Below are 12,054 nucleotides of genomic sequence, written 5' to 3' on the forward strand. Positions count from 1 at the left end.
CATGGCACCGCCCCCGCCACTTCCGCTACGAACCCAGAAGTCCCTCCCCGACGCCGGAAGTCCTGCGGCCTTGCTTCAGGGGCTTCCCCCATCGCGGCGCGGAGGTAAAGACTTGCTTCCGGCCCCGGTTGGGCGCCGGCTGGGTTCCCGGTACACTCCGGAGCGGTGTCCTCGGAGCACCGTACTTCCGGACGCCGGCGCCGGAGGCTCGGGCCGCGGCTGCTTCAGTGGAGCGCCCGCCCAGGTGCGAGGCCCGTGGGGGGCCATGAACGGGACCGCGAACCCGCTGCTGGACCGCGAGGAACACTGCCTGCGTCTCGGGGAAAGCTTCGAGAAGCGACCGCGAGCATCCTTCCACACCATTCGCTGTAAGTCAGCGCTCCCCACGGTTCCCTTCGTCTGCACTAGCTGCCTCTTGTGCCAATCTCGGCTCCCTTCTTCCTTTGGTCTTCCAAAGTACAGGGAACCCCTTGCCTACGTCACCTACTTTCTCTCTTAACCCAGACCTCAGTTTACCTCCGCCATCCGTCTCCTGCCCCAGCTCACTCGCCCCATACCAAAGCCATCGTCTCTCCTAGTTTTTCTGCCTTTTGGCCAAACACGTTTTCCTAAGTTCATTGGCCCCTTTCTCATTTCAAGACTGTGACCTTACATCAGATTCCAGTTCTCCCTCTTATCCACCCCCCCGCCCTTTCTGATTATCCCACCATGGTTCTCCACGTTTCAAGGACTCCCTGTTTGCTCATGAGCCTCACCCGCTCCCTCCTATTCCATTCTCTTCTCCCCTGTTTTCCTCAGCTTTCTTTCCTTTGCTGTCTTTGTTCTGAACACTCTATAACACTATGCTTCATCCCCTCTTGCAGCCAAAGAATGCGCATCCTCTCTGCACCCCATCAGAGTCTCCTCCAGCTTTCCGCACCTCCTTTGACTTGATGATGTCTTTTGAAGACACCTCTGTTGCCCTGACTTAACTGAGGGCCAGATCCCCTGTGGGTGAAGAATAAAATTAGAATTTGTGAACCTGGAATAAGTTAAAACTTGATCTATGTTTGGAAGGAGAAGAGAGCAGGCATAGAGAATGTCGAAATAGTCATTATGCTGGGCCTTCCTTTTCTACATGATTACAGACTCTGTTGAGGGAGGGCACTTCCACTCTATGTTCTGGGTAAAGATTGGCTTTTAGGAATTAGCTGACTGAGCACCCTCTGTGATTCACAAGCTCTGGGTTTCCTGTCTTGGTAGTGGTAATGCTGGTTAAGACTTGTTTTTGTCAAAGGAGCTAATAGATGTGACTCAACACATTGGAAGAGGGCGTGTTAGAAAATGAAGTTCCATCCTTGTATGGTCACTTGCCATGCCATTACTGTGTTTCCTACTGACAGCAGATGAGCTCTTTCAGAAGAAGGGTATTAGGAATGTGATGAGCATCATTTCCTGAGCAGTTTACTAAATCGATATTTTAGTAGAGTGAAGGGCAATGTAGAAATTGAATGAGACACTTCACATATGCACCTGGCCTGCAGTTTGAGGCAGGTGTGTGTTAAAATGGAGTAAGATGGCTATCCATGTTGTACTTTCACTGCAATTCAGAAATCTGGGCAGTTCAGCCGTTTACTCCAAACGTCTACAGGAATGTTTCATTAAAACTATGGAACTTGAATGGCAAATTCTACTTTTGACAGTTCCTATGCAAAAATGAAATCAGCTTATATGATGCTGTAGCCTTTCATATTTCATGTAGGGTTTAACAAGCACAGAATCTTATTAATATACTGTTGCTTTTCATCCTCACAACAACCCTAACAAAAAACACTTTACTATAAATAATAAGTATTAATTTTCATCTCTCACTGAGTACAAGGTAATATCTTTGTTTAATAAAATGGTGTAGCAATTCTAGCATTTTTTTCTTCAGAATAATCCATTATGGGTGGGAGGAAAAAAATATGGAGGTATAGTGAAACAAGATTGTCCCTGAGTTGGTAATTATTGAAGCTGGATGATGATGGTACATAGGAGTTCAGTGTACTGTTCTCTCTGCTTTTGTATATGTGAAGTTTTCCACAATGAAATAATTTTTTTTGGTATTCTAAATTATTTATATTTTCTATTTATCTGAGTAATGCATTTTAATTCTTAAATGAGAATGCCCAGAAAGCCCTTAGGATAAATTAGATAAATACTTTTTTCCCTTTCCCTTTAGATGATTTTAAGCCAGCATCTATAGATACTTCCTGTGAAGGAGAGCTTCAGGTTGGCAAAGGAGATGAAGTCACAATTACGCTGCCACATATTCCTGTAAGTTTATTACATTGTTGTTTTTTTAGATGTAGAATCACTGAATCCTTGTATTTTATGTTATTACAATTTGAATTTCCTACTGTTTAAAAATTTCTAATTTTCTAAAGGGCCAACATGAGGAAAAAAGGAATCTGGAATATAGGGTGGCGTTGAATTCATACTTCCCAGGTGCTTGATTAAAAATGATTCTTTGCCATTTTCCACAAGCTTCTTTTTCCTCCATTTACTACAAAATAGGCAAAGATTCTATCTGAACACCTAGCCCCTCTTTCAAATGTGCATAGCTTTTCCCCAAGCAACTCCACAGAGAAAAGCCCTAAGTGTCATGCTGATATACAGTAATGATAATTTAGGTGTATGGGGTCTGCCAAGCCAGGGGTTAAGGAAGGCAGGAACAGGATTTACATCTTTCATATATCTGACAAGGGGTGAAGTATAGGCTAATAGTTTCAGGCAAGAACCAGAGGTTCAGAGCATTCAGCTAATTGAGTCATGAGGAACCCAGTTAAAAGCTGGATTGAGAATCTTTGCAGAGAGAGGCTTTTGTGAAGCCTTGCTCAAGGCAGGGCTCTGGTCACAGAGTCCAAAGGATTAGACAAGATACGCTTAGTGAACATGTGTCATTGCATGTCACAGTCCTGTCCTGGAACATAATAAGTTTTTGCTAATCAGTGGTAGAATGAAAACACTTTGGACAGGGAGACCTAGAAGCTTTACGTTTTGGAAAAATTACTTGTCTGCCGGTTCAAACTGCTATTTCATTACCTACTGCCTTTGCCAGGTTGCATCATCTCCCTTTGGACCTTACTTTCCCAAATGTAAAGTGAAGGAGTCAGATAAATGGTCCCTAAGGCCCCTTTCTACTCTATAAATTTTTACTGTCTGAATAAGTCAAGGAGCCAAACAGTTTTTGAATCTATACAGGGATTAAATCCTATATTTGGCAAATATTAATTGAGCACCTACTGTGTGCTGGTCCATTACTAGGCACTGAGAATACAGTCTTGAATAAAACAAGTTCATTGTCCTTGTGGAGTTTATGGTATGGAGTTTAAATATAAGAAAACAGTAAAACAGTGCTTGTATTAGAAAGTCAGGGAAGGCTTCCTTAAGGAAGTGACCTTTGAGCAGATTTGAAGGTTGAGTACAATTGAAAGAGCGGGAGTGGTTGGCGTTACAGGCAGAAGCCTTGTTAAAGCCCAAGAAGAAAGAGTTTAAGGATCTGAGAGAATGCCAGCCACCTTCTGCTCTGGAGCACCAAGAGCCCAGGGGTTAGTGGTATGGGTGAAGCTGAGGGCTGAATGGTTGGTTTAAAGATTTAATTATTTGACCTCAGATCAATGGATTAGTGATCAAAGGGCCTAGACAGGTGAGTGGCATCATGTACTTACTCTGAGCCAATCAGAATAATGAACTGCCCTTGGTGATGCTCTATTGGTTACTTGGCATGATGGGGAAGCCCTGGACTCCACAATTACAAGGAAATATTAGAGATGGCTCACTAGTTTTACTTCTCATAGTGAAAACTCTACTCAGTGTAATACAAGTAATGGTTAATTTGTTTTTCTCAGTTCACACTTTACCATTATTTGTAACATTTCCCGAACCTCAGGAAAATGTACAGTAATTTAAAAATTTGTATTACCTTTCTTGATTACTTAGAACCAGTTGCACAGTCACAGATTCTTGTTATATTATTATTTCCCCTTTATGTTTGCTTGGGAAGCCAGGAGTTAAAATAGAAATCAGTTTATTCTGTGCTTTTTGAGTCACTCTCAGAAAAGATTTGATGAAGTAGAGTCACCCGTAAATTCAGTTTTGACATTTATAACTGGTGTGTTGGTTTTGTTCATCTTATACTTTTATAGTGACATGGTTAATGAAATAATAAGTTTCAGCTGTACATTTTAACAGTAAGGCATATATACATTTATACATATGTATTTACACTGTGCGTTCAATATCTTATACTTTTTGTGGCATATAGGGATCCACACCACCAATGACTGTATTCAAGGGGAACAAACGGCCTTATCAGAAAGACTGTGTGCTTATTATTAATCATGACACTGGAGAATATGTGCTGGAAAAACTCAGTAGCAGCATTCAGGTCAAGAAAACAAGGTATGTCCATAACCAGATAACAGACTGAAAAGGTGTTTCTGTATCTTTGTATTATCTGTTGAATTATTTATAAGGATGTGAGCACCTGGGTACTCAGTATCCTATCAATAATCTAAACAACTTCACTTGTCTTCTCAGACAAATAAGTAAAATATCTTTTCCTTAAATGTAATAGAAAGACATAATGCCTTTAAGACCCGAAATGTGAAGCCATTGGGGAAAGGACATGCTTTATAATTAAGTTCATTTTGTTAATCTCTTGATTTTGATACAGTCCTACTCGAGATGATTTTAAATTTATAGATTTATAATTATGAAAGAATAATTGAATGGCATATTCTTTATTAGGGTAAAAAGATCTATTTGAAGTCATTATAAGACCATTAAAATAAATCTTTGCCTATTTTTTGAGCTAGTGAGCTCTCTTTAATATTTAATTCAGTAGGCATTATATGTTTGATATGAAGCCAATTAGATTTTATTTTTAAGTCAAATTCATTTTATAAATAGAAGAAACCCAGTAGTTCTGTTGTTACATTGCGATTTAGCAATTATTGTAATATAGCAATTACATTTTAAAGAGTGTTAATAGTTTGGTGTTTTTCTGTTTGTGCTTCCTCAAGCCATCTTTCTTCACTCATTTCGGATAAAAATAAAAGCTACCATTTATTGAGGGGTTATCATATGCCAGGAGCTGTGCTAGACACTTTATGGCATTATCTCATCTTTAACTAACTCTTAGAAAGATGCTATTGTTAGCCTTAAAAACATAAATACACAGATGAAGAGACTGCGGATAAGTGACATTGGGACCTGTCTTAGTCCAGTGCATTGTAGAGCCCCTGTTCTGCTGCTCAGTGTATTTGTGTTAATTACCTCCATGAAACAGGTGCTGCTGTTATCCTTCAGTAGCTGATGTTGTAAGCATTTCTTGTACTACTCAGTGTCATTTGGGGATTAGCAGCATTTAGCACATGGATGCTTGTTTAAAGTTGAGAATTTTGGGACCTACTAAGTAGGAATCTGTCGTTTAATGAGATCTCCAGATGATTTATATGCACACTGAAGTTTCAGAAGTGCTGGCCTAGCCCATTTACAAAAGAAATTTTTAATGGATAGAATTTTCTCAGTTTGGGGTAGAATGCTTTGCTCGTCTACCAGCAAGAGCTGACAAAATGAGCAAGCAGTAAATAATGGGAAAATTTGCAAAATAGACAATATTTCAACAGCTATTTAATAACTCATTCTCTTGTGATTATCACTGTATAAGTCAAATAGTCATATTTTCTCTTAGTAAAATGGGTTCTCATAATCACATCATATTCTACGTATGTTTTACCTGTTTCTTGCTATAAGATGTGAGCTCCTTGAGCACAGCAAGTCTTTTGTATTCATTTCTATATCTCTGGTGCATAGTGCAGTACTGGAATACGATAGACAGTTGTCGAATGTTAAAATTATAAATGTCAATATTTTGCAGCACTCTTAAAAGCAGAGACTTCTAGGTCCTCAGTCACATGGACAAATTTCAGAAGCACTGGTTTTGCCCCTCCGATTCAATGTCCGTCTTATTTCAGGGCTGAGGGGAGCAGTAAAATCCAAGCTCGAATGGAACAGCAGCCCACTCGTCCCCCACAGCCATCACAGCCACCACCACCTCCACCACCACCACCACCACCACCACCACCACCACCACCACCTATGCCATTCAGAGCTCCAACAAAGCCTCCAGTCGGACCCAAAACTTCTCCCTTGAAAGATAACCCTTCACCTGAACCTCAGCTGGATGACATCAAAAGAGGTAGAGAACAATTCCTGGAGGCACGGTTGCAACTTAGAATATGTTGTAGATGTTTTGTGAACATCACAAAGCTGCTGTATTGACATAATGACATGGGCATTCTTTGCCATTGAAAAATTTTTGCAGAGTTCACCATTCCAGAAGTGATGAGGGTCAGGGCTTTTACCACTTACTTCATTTGACAAAGGGAGTCCAGGCATAGTGACTTCAGTTGTGGCTATACTTACAGCATTCTGCCTAGAAGCCCAGGATTTAAACAAGCATGACTACCGTCTAAAGGTCCACCTGGCACACCTTTAAGGCTTTGGAAGAAGAAAATTCCAAGGTGCTGTGAGTAGAAACCAAGTGTGCCAGTGTTAGTATAGTATCTAATTTAGAGGGGTATTTAAAATACCATAACGTGGGTGCTTTGTGCTGACACAAAGTTTATAAATATGAAAGTGCCATGAGGACCAGTGGAAATGGACACTGATCTAGAAAGACTTAGTAGCCTGGTCCGGCTTCTCTCTTCAATGTGTATCTAAGATAAAGAAGTTTACCTTGGCTTTCTCCCCTATGCAGTGGATGGTTTTAGTTGTCCAGAATTTCAGGAAGTTATGAGGGTATGTATTATATTTCATATCTGCAAAGTTTTATGAAAAAAAAAAATTAAATCCGTAACAGTCATAAACAGGGAAAGGTAAAGAGTTATCCTTAGGAAGTTTGCCTTTACCACCTTATACAAACGCTATTTTTCAGGAAACGAAATCACTCTGCATGGCACACAGCTGTTAAGCCTCCTGATTTTTTTTCCTCTGGGATATTGGAATGCCATTTATGGAAGTTTTCACTTTAGTCAAATAGGAATTGGACCCTGAGTGGTTAGCTGTTACCAGTTTAGGAACCATAGCCATTTAAGTTGTGTTTGGACAGGAAAATCTATCATGTATCTTTAATGTATTTAGTGACATTGAAATGCTTCGGTGAAACACGTTTTTTCTTCCCTGCTTTACATCTATAAAAATGCAATACCTGACATACATAAAGAGGGCAAAGGAAGAATGTTTTCCACTGTTTTTCTTCAGTCACCTTGGGTCCTCCCGTAGGCTTCCGTTTGTGGGACGTGAAAACTGGAAAGGACCCCAGAGGCTGTCTACTCTAGCCCTTCATTTTTCTACAATGTCTTGGAAAATTTATTGACTTCCACTTTAGTCTCACTGCTGGCAGGAGGTATATCCAAAACAAGCACTCAGACTTTCTAGTTTCTAGTCAAATATTTTTCAGCTCCTTAGCATAATATTGCAATTCTCTTATTTGGAGTTTAATTCCATAATTTGCCATCTTTTCTTTTTCCTACCAGATAAAGGCAAAATAGACTTAATTCAAAATAGACTTAATTCATTGCTTTTACAGAACAGTCATTATCCTGAAACAGTTGGCTTTTTGGTTATTCAGGGTGAATTTAATGTTTCCATTGTCTCTCTGGAGACAGGTTAGATGTTTTTGTTTGTTTGGCCTGGTTATTTTGTTTGTATATTTTTAAGGAATTGAGAAGCAGGAGTTTATTTTAAGTTATTCCTCATTGCTACAGGTTTTGCCAATTTAATATTTATAAAAGGCTCAGTGTGCTACCTTGAGGGTGGTTGCAGTACTGACCCCTGTCATGCAATTTTATTCCAGAGCTGAGGGCTGAAGTTGACATTATTGAACAGATGAGCAGCAGCAGTGGTAGCAGCTCCTCAGACTCTGAGAGCTCCTCAGGAAGCGATGATGACAGCTCCAGCAGCGGAGGTGAGGACAATGGCCCTGCATCTCCTCCGCAGCCTTCACACCAGCAGCCGTACAACAACAGGCCGGCCATTGCCAATGGAACCAGCCGGTCACAAGGAAGCAACCAGCTCATGAACACGCTCAGTAAGTGTGCTTTCTCTTTTCTGACTGAGAGGGGCGGCATGTCAGGCCAGAGGTACACCTTCTCTTTCTCTGAGAGAAGAATCTATAAACCTGGAGATACTTAAGGCATGAGAAAGGATCCTGACAAAGATAATTTGGAGCAGAAAGGAATAAGACAGTAAAAATATCAAACAGTAAAAGAAGCACAAAACTCAAAAGTTTGTTGTTTTTTTTTCCCCCACTGGCACAAATTAGGTTTTGTGACTTCTGGAAAATACTGAAACTTGAAGAGCTAGGCTCTTTATTTTTGCATATATCAGCCTTTAGGGATGCTGCCTGCCACTGTACTGTCACCCTACCTCAGATCCTTATACAGTCATAAGAACCCAGTGTTTCCAGACTGTGGTGTCCTATGGCCCACAGTCTTGGGAACCTATGCTATTGCACATATTTGGAGACCAGCTAGCCCTTGGCAGCAGGTAAAGGAGGAGACATAGTAATGTCTGGGTGGCTTTCAACATAGTCGATACAAAAGTAAAGCAGAAGAACACAAAGACGAGCAAATTTCCCTGTTTTGGAGGTAAGGAGAGTGCAGGTTCTCTACCCTTTTCTCTCTCCAGAATCCTAATGAATGCTGTCCCTGGTATGACTTCTTTTGAGGAGATTGGAAGGTCTGAAGGCAATACTGGGGATATGATATCAGTTAAGGATGTTGTCTACTATCTCATTATGTGGGCCCAGATTCTGGATGTCAGAGTATACCTTGGTGTTGTTTTTAGTTGGCTAGGGATAATAAGTTTCACATTGGGATTTTGGTATTCATGGTGGAAAAGTACCAGACAGCTACTGTAGCTTTAACTCAGTTCTTTATTTGTCCCGATCAATGCTAAATTATTCTTTCCTCTTAGAAAGAAGGAGCAAAAAAATGGTATAGTGGGCGTCACTGTGGCACTACTCACCAGCGCTTTAAACTCCTTTTAGCTCTTTCAGTCCCCAAGTCCTCCATTCCTCCAGCTTCTCAAATGGCAAGACCTTAATCTTTGCATACCTCATACACAGTAAAGCACTAGAGTTACTTAAACCAGGATTGTCAACTGAAACCAACTTGTAAACCCTAAAATCACAGTAAATAGCATAAATTTGCCACACTCAAATGTAAAAATATTCAGTAATCCATTTTAAAAGAACAACAATAAATCATCACATTTTAACAAAATCTTTTTATGAAAAACAAATTTTCAAAATCAAAAAATATTTAGTAAGAAGAGTAACATTGCTTTAAAATTTTGCAAATCTTCTTAATGCCTGGCTTAGCAGAAAGATGGATTCTTACATGTGCTTCTGCGTTCAGTCCTTTGCCATAAATTGTTTAGGTCGAACTATGAAGAAAACCTGTCATCACACATGTATGTAGTTTGAAAAGGAAGGACCTTGAGGTTGGACCCTCCTGAAAGGGTCTCAGGGACCCGAGGGTTCTCAGAACAAACTTAGAGAAGAGCTGGTATGGAGATTAGCAATCTAAAAATACAGATGTTTACTTTTGTTATAATCTGATTGGTATCAATCGGGGGCCTGTTATTCTTTTTATCATATTAGAGTGAAATGTTTAATACTTATGTTCTACACTCCTAAAACCTAAATTATGCACACTAAACAAAAATTTGAAGCTTAAAAAAGCTAATTAGTCCATATTTCAGGTTTAAAGTAACATGAATATACTGGATAGAGGTATATGGGGGGGGATATTGGATTAGCATGTTGCAGGAGTAAACAGTATTCAGCTTCCTTAATGGGAAGCCCAACTTGGTGTTATTTTAGCTTTTATAAAGCAACTCAATGTGAAAAATTCTAGATAGTGAAAGTTATTTCAAAATATTTTCTTGCTATTTATTAACACATTTTAAAGCTATATAGCCTACTTGTCCCCTGTTCTGTCCCAGTAAACAGCATTCATATGCTTCGCAGGTACCAAAAATAGCATTTCTTTCACAGTTTTGACTGGAGCAGTTTTGTCAATGAGCCAAGTCAATTTTTTTCCCTACTAAATTGAATTGACCTGCTATTATTATAGTGTGATAGCCAAGGCAGTCAACCAAAGAATTGTGGGGAAGTCATTTTTAAATTGTGTACTTTTGGTTTGATTCTGATTTCTTTTTATAGGAAATGACTTGCAGTTGAGTGAGTCTGGCAGTGACAGTGATGACTAGAGCTGGATCTTTCGAATCAACTTTTTGGTGCACAAATACGCTGCAAGACCAGGCTACTTTGCATGAAGTCCATTGCCAAGAGGAAAATGTGGCTCAGTGACTGTAGTAGGAGTTTGAGGCTCTGGACCTCTCAGATATTCAAGTCTTTAACTTAGTGGTGATGGGTGATTTTCTCATGTAATTTTTGAACAATCTCACGTTTCAAAGTTTAAGTAGATCCGTAGAAGACCTAACAGAATTATATTTCTATTTGGTTAACACTGTTAATGAAAAACATACAAGTGTACCCTGGTCTAGGTTACTCAAAGGCCATATCTTCACCAGGCCAGTGATTCAGTTTTAAACCTCAGCAGCCACCAGTTTGGCCAAGTGGTGTGCACCAGTGAAATGAAATACAGTTTTTAAGGTGTAAGAGAGAAACTTCAAACTGCAGTGTAGAAGTATGTTAAAACCACTTTCATTTGTGGACACAAAGTGGTAAGGAAGTTTTATCTGACCCAGCCTGATAAGCCTGTGTAGAAATGGACTTCCAGAAGGAGTCCTGGAGTGTCAGTTGGGTGGGACCCTAGAGCTCTTGTGGTTCAACCCCCTCATTTGCAAATAAGGAAAGGGAAGCACACAGCTGGTTTACAACCAGTCTCCTACCCCCAGTCCAAGCTTTTCCCTCTGCCCCCTCCCTTGAATCTCACTTATTGGATCCAGAGATTCTTACGCATGGGACTTATAGATGAACATTGGAGTTTTTTTTGGATTCCAAAAGAGAAAAGAGTTGGACACTTCTAGCTCAAATTTAGATCTAGACAGTCCCTAAATGCATGGGCAAATTAAACCAGCAGTCACTGTGCTTACACGCGACTCAGTCAAACTGGGGCTTTCGTTCCATCGCAGATCCATATTAAGTGTTCTTCACTCAGTGGATTTAATAGGGGATGATCAGAGTGGAAGAGAGGCATGATGAAAAACCCTTTCTGAACCAGTTAACCAGCGGCAAGTTTTCAAAAACCAGAATCTAGATAGGAGTTCTGCAATATGAAATGAGCACATTCTTTTGATAAGATATTTTTGTTCATTCTTTTGTACCACTGTTTGTGCCTGACTCCCAGACTGATTTGTATTTTTTATATACAACTAGAAGAAAGTCACAAGATTGCCTTCTGTGTGCAGTTTCCATACTGAATCTGTTGCAGGAAACTGGTCACTAGTAAATGTTCCTTACTGAGTGTATGTGTGATAAATTGTCCCATAATTAGGATGGAATATCCCATTCCTTATTTGAATGAATATATCTTGAGAAATTTCCATCTACTTATGTTTAGTGGGTATCAGGAACATTCAATATGATTTTCCTTCCTGGGGTCCCTCCACTCGGATGGCCTCTCCCTCCCCAGCTAGCGAAGGGAAGCAGTCTGGACCTAGAAGGGAATTAGGTGATCCACAATGGGGGCTTTGTTAGAATAAAGCCTTACAGAGTCACCTTTTTTACCCACATCGTGGCCCTATGGCCGGTGTCCAGCCATGCGTTCACACCACTGCCAACTGTGGGCTACTGGTGCACGTTCATCCCCTGTGGTGGGTTCTCAGCCCATCAGGAGGTGTCGGGTGGATTTAATGGCAGGTAGGAACTTCTTTATAATGAATTGACAATTGCTTTATAATTCCTTGGTAATGATAGCTCAGGGAGGGTGAAGGTCACGATTGGGAGACTTGAATTGTTACTGGATGTGGGAATGTTTCACTGCTCTTAACTTG

General features: G+C 40.3%; 1 protein-coding gene across 1 annotated transcript; it reads left to right on the top strand.

The window, feature by feature from the left end:
* The first annotated feature begins 1 nt into the window (after position 1).
* On the top strand, positions 2–10,591 carry EAF1 (ELL associated factor 1). The gene is made up of 6 exons (XM_016140246.2): positions 2–368; positions 2,204–2,298; positions 4,289–4,425; positions 6,003–6,226; positions 7,886–8,119; positions 10,259–10,591. Exons 1-6 carry the CDS (start codon positions 2–4, stop codon positions 10,303–10,305), a joined length of 1,104 nt encoding a protein of 367 aa, XP_015995732.2. The 3' UTR covers positions 10,306–10,591.
* The last annotated feature ends 1,463 nt before the right edge of the window (positions 10,592–12,054 follow it).

The sequence above is a fragment of the Rousettus aegyptiacus genome, unplaced genomic scaffold (genome assembly GCF_014176215.1).
Source record: "Rousettus aegyptiacus isolate mRouAeg1 unplaced genomic scaffold, mRouAeg1.p scaffold_m13_p_4, whole genome shotgun sequence".
NCBI classification, from domain to species: domain Eukaryota; kingdom Metazoa; phylum Chordata; class Mammalia; order Chiroptera; family Pteropodidae; genus Rousettus; species Rousettus aegyptiacus.

What these genes read in the sequence shown, in the direction of transcription:
- EAF1 (XM_016140246.2), top strand. Translation starts at nt 2, where the DNA reads ATGGCACCGCCCCCGCCACTTCCGCTACGAACCCAGAAGTCCCTCCCC. An exon ending in TTACGCTGCCACATATTCCT is followed by an intron (nt 2,299 to 4,288) that starts GTAAGTTTATTA and finishes TGTGGCATATAG; the next exon opens with GGATCCACACCACCAATGAC. An exon ending in GCTGGATGACATCAAAAGAG is followed by an intron (nt 6,227 to 7,885) that starts GTAGAGAACAAT and finishes ATTTTATTCCAG; the next exon opens with AGCTGAGGGCTGAAGTTGAC.